Source organism: Meleagris gallopavo, chromosome 10 (genome assembly GCF_905368555.1).
Source record: "Meleagris gallopavo chromosome 10, MGAL_WU_HG_1.1, whole genome shotgun sequence".
Classification (NCBI taxonomy): Eukaryota; Metazoa; Chordata; class Aves; order Galliformes; family Phasianidae; genus Meleagris; species Meleagris gallopavo.
The window spans coordinates 27,748,628-27,761,162 of record NC_139413.1 but is presented as its reverse complement, the minus strand read 5'-3'; the positions used below and the strand labels follow the sequence as shown (position 1 = coordinate 27,761,162).

The 12,535-nt window shown below is 46.4% G+C and overlaps 2 protein-coding genes across 5 annotated transcripts in view; one reads left to right on the top strand and one right to left on the bottom strand.

Annotated features, from left to right (window-relative positions):
* The window catches only part of JAK1 (Janus kinase 1), a 55,060-nt gene extending 49,405 nt beyond the window's left edge, over positions 1–5,655 (top strand). The window contains exons 19-25 of the mRNA XM_085231948.1: positions 42–136; positions 837–1,029; positions 1,643–1,767; positions 2,447–2,619; positions 3,080–3,197; positions 3,536–3,646; positions 3,893–5,655. Coding sequence (XP_085088074.1) covers positions 42–136; positions 837–1,029; positions 1,643–1,767; positions 2,447–2,619; positions 3,080–3,197; positions 3,536–3,646; positions 3,893–3,994 — 917 coding nt within the window. The 3' untranslated portion in view covers positions 3,995–5,655. The remainder of the gene's footprint in view (positions 1–41; positions 137–836; positions 1,030–1,642; positions 1,768–2,446; positions 2,620–3,079; positions 3,198–3,535; positions 3,647–3,892) is intronic.
* Positions 5,656–5,930: 275 nt separating this feature from the next.
* The window catches only part of RAVER2 (ribonucleoprotein, PTB binding 2), a 30,087-nt gene continuing 23,482 nt past the window's right edge, over positions 5,931–12,535 (bottom strand). For 2 of the 4 annotated variants that reach the window (XM_085231949.1, XM_085231951.1), the window contains exons 11-13: positions 12,060–12,205; positions 10,030–10,119; positions 5,931–7,895 (exon numbers count right to left, since the gene is read on the bottom strand). In XM_085231949.1, the coding sequence (XP_085088075.1) occupies positions 7,749–7,895; positions 10,030–10,119; positions 12,060–12,205 (383 nt within the window). In that variant the 3' untranslated portion in view covers positions 5,931–7,748. Of the gene's footprint in view, positions 7,896–9,266; positions 9,470–10,029; positions 10,120–12,059; positions 12,206–12,535 lie in introns of all 4 variants that reach the window. The other 2 variants (XR_014885305.1, XM_085231950.1) reach the window with 2 other exon arrangements.

Here is a 12,535-nt window from a genome sequence, read left to right as displayed (position 1 = left end):
CTTTCAGGAATCTGCCTAATTTGGTGCTTTTCTACTCTCAGACCCTGATATCGTCTCGGAGAAGAAGCCTGTCACAGAGGTCGATCCCACACTCTTTGAAAAACGATTCTTGAAGAGAATCCGTGATTTGGGAGAGGTAAGAGGAACATCAGATTTAGGTCCCTACATTGGAAGTTAGAACTGTGACTTTTCCCAGATCAGACCACCCTTAAGTCCTGTCAGGACTGAGCATGAAGAGCAGCTGTGATAATTTTTGAACGTTTAACACAGTACAGGGGGTTGGTGGAGGTATCATGGGGAGGAGAAGGAGGAGAAGGACATGTGTTTGCACTCAGGGATGGACAAAGGTGCCAGGGAATTCTTGGTTAATCCTGCTGGAAAAAAAAAGATGTATATAGAATCATAGAATGGCTTGGAAGGGACCACATGCAGGGCCACCAACCTCCACATTTAATAGCAGCCCAGACTGCCCAGGGCCCCATCCAACCTGGCCTTGAACACCTCCAGGGGTGGATGGGACATCCACAGCCTCTCTGGGCAGCTGTTCCAGTGCCTCACCACTCTCTGAAAAGCACACTCTGTGTGTTCTGTATGGAAGCTCAGGAAGGCTTCTGTGGATATCTAGTAAACAGTGATCTGGTTTGTAAATTGTTAGCAGAATTTCAGGTCTCTTGGCATTTTTATAGAGGGGGGTGTGTGTGTGCGTGTGTGTTCATCGATCTGTGTGTGCTTTCTGAAACACAGCAGGAAGATGTGAGTTGTAAATGCCTCAAGTGGAGCATCAGGGACACTCTGGTTAGAGAGTGCTAAGTTATGCTCTTTTCTTTGACAATCAGGGCCACTTTGGGAAGGTTGAACTCTGCAGATACGATCCAGAAGGTGACAATACAGGAGAACAAGTGGCAGTTAAATCTCTGAAGCCAGAGAGTGGAGGGAATCACATTGCTGATCTCAAGAAGGAAATAGAAATCTTGAGGAATCTGTATCATGAGAACATTGTCAAGTATAAGGGAATTTGCACAGAAGATGGTAAGTCTTCATGAAGAATACTAAAAATATTCACTAACAGTATAAAAAATGTTCCTTTAAAAATGAAGCATTTTAAAAAGCCCAACAGTCTTAGTTCTGTTATATGGATTGAGGTGTCTTTCTTCATGGAATAAGCAGCAACTTCTGCCTGAAGTCCTCCTGCCCATTTTCACACCTAGCTAAGTTTGATGTGACCAAAGTTGTTGGAGTTCACCAAATCCATGGAAAGGATTTTAATCACTTGGGCTGGTGGTGGTCTGTGTGTGCCAGGAGTGAACTGAGCTGACAGTGTAAGACAGTTCACAGTCTGTAAACCCTAGAGGTCATTGATAGAAGGAGATGTTGGGAGTTACAGAATGGAGCTCCATTGCCTTATACTTAGCATTTAAAAACTAAAGAAAATTTAAAGACCTTTATGTTCAGTAACTGTGCTGCCTGGAACAGGTTCTCTACTGGATTGCTGCAGTGACTGATAATGGGAGTTTGCCTGGCTGTGGTCATGCAGTATTGTTACAGAACAAATGCTACCACTGCTTGGGTGTTGTACAAAGGTTCTGATGTTAATGATGTGAGAAGGATCATGTTTGTATATTAACCATGCACTCATTTTTAGGAGGAAATGGGATTAAACTCATCATGGAATTTCTTCCTTCTGGGAGCTTAAAGGAATATCTGCCACGAAACAAGAACAAAATCAATCTCAAGCAACTTCTCAGATACGCAGTTCAGATCTGCAAGGTGAGCCTGGCACCAGAGCTTTCTTGTAACTCTCCTGTTTGATTAGTTTAGTATTCACTTAACAGAATAAGGGAGGAGAAGAAAGGAGGCTTGCTTTATGGTCAAAACCATTGCTTTGTCCTCAAAAAGCAGTCTTTCAGGTGCTGCAGATGCTATAAAAGAAGCAATTATTAGGTTTCCTCGCATAAACAATGACCAGGAGAAGAAAGAATTACAGAATTGGAAGCACTACAGAGGGAGGACAGCGTGTGATGCAAGCGCACACTGCAGTAAGACCATATGAAGCTGTGTGCCTTTTGTCAGAGGCTGTGACTTTGTGATTGTGGTGGACAAGGCAGCTGGAAGCAGCACAGACACAGACATCAGTCAGTCCTAGCAGCATGCAGAGAGGAACAGTTCCCATGGAGAGAAGGCTCTGAGAGACTGGTTGCTCAGCTGAAAGTTAAAAGGCACAGAGTAGAAACAACAACCTGCCTCAGCAGATGGGGAACCCAAAGGCAGAGTCTAGAGGAAGGATGTGGACCAGAAAAGGACCCTGGAAAGTGCCAGCAGAACTTGCCATGGAAAATCTGGATGGAGTACTACTGCAGGAAAAGGAGAATGCTTGGAAGGGAGGTTGGGAGAAAAACTGATGTTAAATATTAGAGAAACTAACATAAAAGGCTTTCTTCTCTTACAGGGGATGGACTACTTGGGCTCCCGTCAGTACGTGCACCGTGACTTAGCAGCAAGAAATGTCCTTGTTGAAAGTGAGAACAGAGTGAAAATTGGAGATTTTGGTCTCACCAAAGCCATCGAGACTGATAAGGAGTACTACACTGTCAAAGATGACCTCGACAGCCCTGTATTTTGGTAATAAGTTATAACCCATTGTCATTAATCAGTTATTCTGTGCAACAGAATAACTCACCTCAGATGCTTAGAAGCCTCTTCTGGGTGGCCTGAAGATTTCTCCCATTTAGCTGAGAGGCCTCAATACTCGTACAATATCCTAACAAGAAAGAGGCACATGGCTGACTAATCTGCTTTTGCGTTAGTGTCCTCCTGCACTCAACAATCTACTTCCCCATGGTTTTGCTTCTGGTCTCCCTTAGTCTCAGAGCGTTTTGCTGTGTAAGATGTTCCTTGTTTACTATTGCTGTGCCATCCCAAGCCTTATGGGCACATTTATGGGGCACATTCATGTGTAAAGAGGACGAATGCAGCGCGTGCCTCCTCCGCTCACTTAGGTTCAATTCACACTGGTCGTGCACCTATGGGTAAATCTTTGCAGCTCTGAATGCAGTTTAACACTGTCCTGTTGTGGCCACAGGTATGCTCCAGAATGCTTGATTCAGAGTAAGTTTTACATCGCCTCAGATGTGTGGTCGTTCGGGGTGACGCTGTACGAACTGCTCACCTACTGCGATTCGGAGTCCAGCCCAATGACAGTAAGTGGTCGTGGAGGAAAGTGCTGTTAAAGATGCTTGCATTAGATTTTGTTTGTGTGGAAATGAGAAATGCACAGAATTTCTCTCTTCAAAATAACCTCGTGGTTGCCTTTCACTAAAGACCCTGCACAGAGACAGGCTGTGGTGACTACACATCCCAGGGATGAAACTAAACATAAAGATGTTTCTCTCCCTCTGTAATGTGTGTATATGGTGGGCATGATGACAGACATCTACTGTTCACTTTCACCTTGAGATTGCAATGGCATCTCAGTGTCAAACTGCAGCAATGTGGCTCAGTGCTGAGGTAGCACAACTGACTCCTGCTCTTTCCCCAGGAGTTCCTGAAGATGATTGGCCCCACACAGGGCCAGATGACGGTAGCACGGCTCGTGCGTGTCCTACAAGAAGAGAAGCGTTTGCCACGTCCACCCAACTGCCCCGAGGAGGTAACACAGCTCCACTTTCATCACAGTCTTCTTCCTTTCACAGTGAATAAGCAGCAAAAGCACCACACACACACAAGTGAATACACTCTCTGTAGAAAGCCCTCCATGGCTGCTGGCAGAAAGGCATTTCCACCTTTTTTAAGCATTATCTATAAGCATTTTTCAGCACTGAATTTCCCTCTGTTCTTAGCAGTGAAAGAAGCTGTTTCGTTCAACCTTTAGAAATTTCTCTTTTTCCTCTTCCAGATCGACCAGCTGATGAGGAAATGCTGGATATTCAAGCACGATAAGCGGACAACCTTTCACAACCTGATTCAAGGGTTTGAAACAATTATGAGCAAGATGTAATTCAGTTTTTATACTGTCAGTGCTTTAATGGTGTGTCAAAATATAAATGCCCAAGGCCTTTCACTTTTTAACTACTGTAATTTGTATTCTGACTGTGCTAGCGTGTTCAAAGGATCGTTTTTCCAACAGTTTTCCTTTTTCTTTTTTTAAATTTAGTGAACAGTTGGATCAAATTAATTATGAGGTATGGCAGAAACAATAGCTTCAACTCCTCTTGCACCAGTTACTGCAAGACAGTTTTCTCTTTGTTATGGTCTCGCTCCACTCTGAACTATCCTGATGAATGTGAGCTGAAAGCAGTGTCAAAAATTGCTACAGTTCTCAGCATGTCTCAGTGCAATCTGTGGCATTTAAAACACGTTTGCTGTTCATGCTTATTCTGTGAACCAGTGGATGTAACAGTACTCATCCTCATTTCTTATGAAGTTCTGAGAAAGTCTGGAGAAAATTCTGGCTGACGAATCCCCTCCCTGTGCACTTACATTTCAGAAACAAAAAACCAATTTGGCATAAAAAAAAAATCTAGAGAAAAAGAAAATAATAAGAAGCCAGCTGCAGCTCCAAGCTCTTAAAGATACTTTAAAAGTGTTATTTGATTATCATATTTCAAAAAGTAAAAAAAAAAAAAAAAAAAAGGCATGAGTGAGCATGTATATTTATGCATTTCATTGAGAAGCCCAGTTTCTGGATAAATGTATTTGCTTTTCCCAGCCAGCCCTCCATGCCCTCCTTACCCATCTCTCCCTCCCCCCAAAGCTCTCCCCGCGTGATGTAGCTATTAAGTGTGCAAACACATTGATCTCCAGCTTGTACTGCAACTAAGTGAGCTACAGTGCCATGAGATGTGCACGGAAAGTAATTAACTTAGGGGCAGAGAGAAGACAATCAAACCACGTACAGATTTAGGGGGAATACTCCTCCAGCAAAGAATAACACGGTAGAGTTTTGAGCACCAGGAAAGCTTACCTAGGAGAAGGAAAGAACACTTTGACCCTAAAAATGCCATCTTGTTATCAACAGTGCCAGCAGAGGAGTGCACATGATACTTGTTTTTTGTCAGTGACTTCCTTGGCCAGCATGCCCGTGCATTTTAGCAGTTTGTTCCTGTGAAGCTGCTCCCTTGGCGTAAGGTGACTGCTTTAAATAATAGCATTGGCCGTCGTCTAATTTGACTTACAGTCTCCAGCCCCGCGCTTGTGAAGTATTCTGCTGATCAGCAGGAGAGCACAGCCCTGTGAGGCCCCCTGGGACCACGCACGTTGTATTGTCAGGACCAGAGCTGGCACTGAAATGCCACTGAGCCGCATGAGGGCACTGCGGCCCCGTTCTGTAAGGCTGGGCTCTTCGAGGAGCACTGGTTTAACTGGAAACCTTTGGCTGACCCATATCCCACTCTTTGGGCAACATTGTTTTTCCACCAAACCTGGATTCTGAAAGTGGAAATAGTTCTGGCAATAATAGAAAGACATCTTTAAATATCTATATCTATATATATATTAAAAAAAAGTTGTAATTAAGAGTGGCAACCTGGTCAGATTTATTTTTACAGTATTACTTGTTGTTTTTTTCCTGTACGTATGTCATGTATGAACCTGATTTAAATCTGTAAGCACTTTGTTACTCTTTATACAAACAAATCTAATAAAGATTTTTTTTCTCCATGCGAATATCTTTTTGCATTCTACATTAAATAAGGCTCTATAATGTGACCTTCATAGGAAGGGCGAGCAGAACAGAGGATCCTTGAGGCTGGAGAAGACCTCTGAGCCCCTCCAGTCCGACCCCTCACTGCTGTGCCCACTCACCCTGTCCCCCAAGTGCAACCTCTGCATGTCTCCCACACGACATGCTGCCTTCAGAACAACCTTCCCCTACATTAAATGGTCACTTACTTAAAGGTAGGGCAGAGGTGGTTCTCCTCCACAGAACTCCACTGTAAACGTGTACCAAACACTTTATTTTCACTGAAAAGGGTAACAAATTAAGAAAGTTCGTATACAAACAGTTTGAACAAAATATTACAAGTGAACTTATCAATACATACAGAATCCCACCCCCCAAAACGTCGTGTCTCCCATTAACCGTGCTGCTATTTGGCTGCCTTAGGCATTTGCTACCTGTATGCAGTGCGTGCTGTCTATCCACACAACACCAGTGAGGGAGGAGAGATTTTGATGTTTAAAAAAAAGAAAACCAGGAAAAAAAAATCTCTCTTCTGGTCACACACTAAAGCTTGAAATACAGTTTAAATTGTTCATAAAAAATAAACACAAATCAGTATTAAAAAATATGTCTTCAGTACTGTCTACCAAAGTAGAGATTCAGGCCTGCTTTTACAGTCTTAATGGCAGAACTGAGTGAATCGGGTCCAAATCCATCTGCAATGGGATTCCAAGGGTCCCCTGCCCACCACGTCTAGCCATCACAAACATGGATTTCAAATAATGCTTGCTAACTCTTCAGCAAGAGGAGTATAACAGCAGAAAAGAAAGGCTAGCTGAAGGTGCTTCATTCATGAGCCAAAAATACCGAGTCCTTTTTAAATACAAAAAGACAATGAGATCCACCTGGCTGCAAAGCAGTGCAGGGCTGAGCACCTACCACCTGAACATGAATGGCTTCTCTTTGGATAAGAACTTCACACGACAGGCGAGCTGGAAGAAGCAAAGAGAACTAGAGCCAGGATGCTCCACTCGAGCAGGGCTTGGATTGCAGCAAATGTCTAAAGATGGCTGGAAAAAATAAATAAATAGAGAGGAGAGCAGGCAGGCAGAACTGAAGAAGGCAGCCGAGGAGAGCTGTAGGGGCACTTCTGCTCTACGTGTGGCTCATCCGCATTCAGGCACAGCCTAAGAGGTGGTGTATATTCCCCCTCTCTGTCATCTCCACCCATCACCTACCCCATTCCTGCTGGAAGGAGGACGGCTGCAGAACACCACCAAGTGCACTTCCAGAGCTTTCAGGAGCCCGCTGCTTTTTGCTCTTTTGAGCTGGTGCTTTGCTGTGTGACACAGCTCCATTCACAAACTGAACTATTCCAAGGAAAAGCTGTGGATTCTTTGCCCAACGCAGATAAAGGTTACTTAATTGGCCAAATGGCAGCTGTCCAAATAAAATCTCATACTGCAAGGCAGCACGCTGCGTAGGATCGCTTTTAACAAACATTTATTGAAAACATCACAGCGACTCTAGGAATACATTTGGTATATCTCCACTCCAGGATTAAGAGGAAATCTTAAAAATATAAGGGTTGTAAATGCAGAAATCTTAATCCTGGGATAAGCAAGATTGAAAAAAAAAAAAAACAACAACCCACATTCTTGAGTTAAAAAAATAAGAAAGAGAGTTACTATTAAGACTTTGTCTTTAACTTCCTCAGCCTGAGGACTAGAGAAAGAATCCGTGTTCCCCCCCTCAGTGTTTTTATTGCTTTCAGCTGTACGCTGCCAGGAACTACTGAGTGAGTTGGTTACCTCTCTGGGTCGGCTTCAGCCCACTGTTCGCTTTGGTGGCAGATGAAGGACACCCATCCACCCTTCCAGAAGGCAAGTCAGACTACTGAGAAATGGCTAACGGCGTATCGGCGCCTACAACTTACTTGGCAAACCTGCCTGTTACACAGGGTTGCTCCTCTTGGGATATTCATAACCCACGGAGAAAGAGAAGTTATTTGTCTGAAGTTAAGGCAGCAATAAATAGCAGAGGTACGCAAGGCTTGCCTTCGCCTATCAAGGCAGGGCTGACTCGTCGGGTCTCAGTAAACGCGCTTTTTTTTCAGCGAGGATTCGGCGTAACGCACTGCGGAGCCCTGAGCGTGCTGGCCAAGGTACTCCACTGGGCCAGCTTCTGGGGAGGCAATGAGGTACGAGGAGCCTCGCTTCTCGCTTCTCGCCGGAGCCACCTGAGGGCAAGAAGAAAACAAGCGACACATGATCCAGAGCAACAGCATCAATAAATAAAGCTCCGGTCTGGGAACCAGCAAAGACCAGGAGCCAGCAACCAGCTCTAAACGCCCGCTCCTTCTGCTGTAAGCTGGCTATACACAGCTCGTGAGTCAGTGGTTGTGCCCTTTCCCTAAAAACCGATCGTGAACGCACAGGTGCCCGGCTGCACATGCATGACTGGGAGGGCAAAGGGCTGGCAGGGCTGGAGCCCAGGCTGCGGGATGCGTGCTGAGAGATAGCAGCTTCCTGGCCATGCTCTGGCCATCTTCACCCTTTAAAGCACAGCGCCGGTGGGACACCTGGAGTTCTCTTGCTTTTCTTGAAGAGCTGAACAGGTTAAGGTGTCCCCGCACTGCAAGCAGGGTGTTTAAGGACTTGTTGTCCAGCCATGCCAAAGCGTGTTTGTGTTGCTGGCCACTCGCAGGCAGGAATTTACATATGGTATTCAAGCGAGGGAAAGAGCAGTAATTCTGCTTATAATCACAACTTGGACTGAGGTTCCTCACACCGATGTCCCAGAGCAAGGTTCTGGGGTGGGTCAGGGCCCAGTGCCCCACAAGGGCACCAGGTTACACCAAGCTCACATTCAGCTCTTTGGGATGCCTCACAGCGGGCATTACAACATCCACAGCACTTACAGCCACAGGAGCTACACAGAGAGCTCACCACCCTCATCACCAAGTCATCATACATCTCTCTGCCCCCAGTGTGACACTGGTTTCACTACCAAGGGCTGCACCATTTGCCTTCCTCTGACAGACTGATGTGTGCCCTGCAACCATCACCTCAACCCCATGTGAGCACAGCAGGCAGTCTGGGTAACATCTGGCTCCTGAATCAGGCCAAGTAGGGTTCTGCTTCATGCTGGAATGGGTGTTTTAGAAACCCTAACACATTTCACAACCCAGGAAACTAATTCCTTTATCAAAAGCACAGCTCTGCTGACCAAGCATCTCTGAGCTAAATGTTCCCTAGCAAGCCTCTGGAGCTTCTCTTGCTAGTTCACATTCACAGCTCAAGTTAAGCCTTGCAAAAGTCCAATGCCATTTTAGAGAGCACCTGTCATTATTACAAACAAGAATTTGCTTTCAGAAGGATTCTGCTTTTCTCCCACACTTCATGCAGCACTGAGGACATCACTGTGTGCTCTGCAGCTCCCAGGAACATGAATTCTAGAGCCCTGGGCACACAGCTCAAAGAAGCAGGAGAAAGTGAATGCACACACAAAAGCACACCATCCTAACAGCATCGAGCCTCTCCTGGAGCAGCCTGCACGCCCTCCTCACTGAGAATTATGTTTTAGTTCTAGGAATGAGAGAAGCACTCACTGTAAGTTATATTTCTGCTCCGCCTGTGCCAAGGGCTGCTCTCGCTCTGCCTTGTATGGCAGCCAGCACTGGGGCTGCACAACAAGCTGCTTAGCATCACCTCAGTGCAGGCCTTCCTCTCCGACTGGAAACAAATGGGAAGGCAGCAGCTTGCTCTCACCCCAGGCTTTCTCTGAATTCCCCCAGTTTCCATCACATCAGAGCTGTTGGGAACCAGAAAGCACAACCTGCATATGGGGAGTTTTACACAGTCAAGCCCTGCCCCCCCCATCCTGAGATATGCCCCAGGCAGCCCATCAGGCCTTGCCGGCCCCCAACGAGCCACAGATTACCACAGCTGCTCTGTATCTCCTCCAAGTACAAAAATCTGACACCTCCCCACACCCACTGCCCACGTCCCTCAGTGCCATATCCACAGCTCTGAACACCCCCAGGGATGGTGACCCCCACCCTTGTGCAGCTGTGCAGTGCTGAGTGCTCTTTGGGGAAGGAATCTGCCCTAGCAGAACGTGGGGCCATCATTTCTCACCCTACTGCTGTTCCCTGGCAGCACTTGGCCCACTCGGGCCTCCAGAGCCTCTCAGATTCCCACGCAGCCACTCGGTGGCAGCATAAGACAAACAGGGAGAGCTTCCAGCAGTGCAGGCTGGCTGTTTCTTGGTAGCAGCATTTCGTGCCCCACCAGCACAGGGTCCTGAAGCACCGCACAGCTGACGAGAGGAACAGCCAACACAGACGCCAAGAGAAGAAAAGTAATTCTCACCTCAGAGGCTTCATTTCCAAATTCATCGGCTCTTGCCTGGGTAGAGTTACATGCCTGAGCATAATGCTCATACCACTGCTGAGCAGCCTCCTATAAAGGAGGAGAAAATCTCTTCCCGTTAGCTGTCTACTAAGATCACTTCAAATGAAAACAATTTCTATGGGACGTGAGGATAAATCAGAGGCAAAGCTCTCCAAGAAGCATCAAAACATGTTTAACACCACTGAAAAGGCTGAAGTCAAACATTGAAAGCTAAGTTAAGTGCTTTGGAGATGCACAAGGCACTGCTGCCTAGGGAGAGGGTGTAAGTGCAACGTCACTGCTGTAATAGGGAAGGGACAGGCAGTATGCAGAGAGGTGAACGATGACAAGTGGCATCTCTGGACCTAAGTCACATCACTGGAGTCCTTGGTATGCCTGATACCAACGATAATTACACTAATACTGCATTACTACTAATTTTTTGACAGGAATTTAAGGATTTGTAGATAGAAATTACCTACACGAAGTACCAAAATAAAGCCAACAACTGGATTCAAACAAAACCATTCAAGATGATGTCATAGCTCGCACGATACAAGACTGCCCATGGACATCTCCCCTGCTCCTCTAACCCTCACTGTCACCACCAAGTCAGTGTAACTGGGAGCCAGGCCCAGCCCCTGCAAACTCCCTGCTGCAGCAAACACTGAGCAGTGACCCCATCCCCACCAGCTTCCCTGGCTCAGGGGACTCCCTAATATCACAGAACAGACTCAAGTCCACTCACTCGCTAGCCCCAAAATGTTTGGGGTGAGAGACTGCCTTGCCACCAGCTTAGGAGCAGAGCTCGTTTCTGCCCACCTAACGAGGGGTCAGAAAACTCAAAGGAGGAGGTGCTGAGACAGGGCAGGAGGAGTGTGAAGTACAGCCAGGATGGGGGTCTCACAGCACACCCAGGACTTCTACACAGAGCATCTATATTTGTTCAGCATACAAGTGTATTTCCGCACTGATTAGCGACAGCCAATGAAAATATGGAAATGTTTCACAGTGTATCAATGTATCAATGCAAAATCCTACTGGAGGATCTTGAGGATGCTCAGAGATCACACCCATATCCGTAAGTACTTGATGGGAGGGTACAATGAAGATTGGAGCCAGGCTTTTGCCAGCGGTGCCCAGTGCAAGCCCAGAGGCACCTGGCAAAATCTGGAGCCCCAGAGCAACCCCTGCTCGCCAGGCAGCACTGCTGAGCTGGGCAGTGCTGGGACCAGAAGGGTGCTGGGGTCTCCTCCTTGGACATCTCCAAACCTGGATGTGGTGCTGGGCAGTTGAACCCAGAGGTGCCCCCACCTCAACCATGCTGTGATTCTGCGTTGCATTCCTAATTCTCAGAATTAGGACAAAATGATCTCCAGGGCAGAGGCAGCCCTCCAGCACAATGACTCTGATTGCCAAATGGTAAAAATGGTGAAGAAACCCCCAAGCTGTGAATCCAGCAGGCAAAGGCTACAGACATTCCCAAAGCTATGCAACAACTTCTGCCACACAGAACATGTTCTTCTCTGGGATCTAAACAAAGTTCAAGAAAACTTTAAAACTGTCTTGGGAAGGGAAAAACTTTTGAAGAGAGACCAAAGCCAAGCCAAGAGTTGTATGAGAACAACTGTTTAGTTGACTGTACTAAACTCAGGTTCTCAAGAAGGAAACTTCCCACGGTTAAGACCATGCAGCAGAATGCACTGAAGCTTTTTCTGACTGCACCACTGAAAGGGAGAAACTATCAGCAGTGAGGACTTATAGGATTCACTCTGAAGAAAAAGGTAGGCTTTGGCTGCAGGGGAGCCTAGGGACAGCTTGAGTAGAGTTCATGGTGTTGGGCAACGCTGTTCAACTGCGTGCAGGGCTGTCAGACCACACACACCAAGGAGTGCACTGAGTACCGAGCAGCTCAGGCAGGGGTCTCTGAGCAGCCTGCCACAAATCCTGCTGCCACAGCTCCAGGTGACAAACCACTTATCAGAAGAAAGTGCTGCAACACAACGTACCTGCGTGTACTCCCCGTGCTGTTGAGAGTAATTAAAGTAATTTTCCATTGCATGTTGTGATGCGGTTCCCTGAGACACAGCAGCATCCACGATGTTGTTGGACAGTCCGCTCTGCTGTGGTGGACTCGAGGCTTTGCTGGCAATTGCTGTTTGTAACACAACGAACAGGCACAGCTCATGCAAACTGCACAAATAGGATTGCACTCTTGTTCAGCAATGCTCTGAGATTACAACAGGAATCCGCTACTTCCTATCAGACTGTGCTTAAAACTAATCAGTGCTATGAATAATTGACAGGATTTCTAGAAGGTTATCTACATCAGCTCACCTATCAACTCTGAAAATGTACCCTCCTCACGTAGATAGGACAGTTGTAATTTTAAGAGAGAATTCAAGGTTTTATTATGTTGTGGCCACTGGAATCACCTGTTAAACACAATAGCGATTTGCCACATTCTGGTTGAGGAAACTTTCCA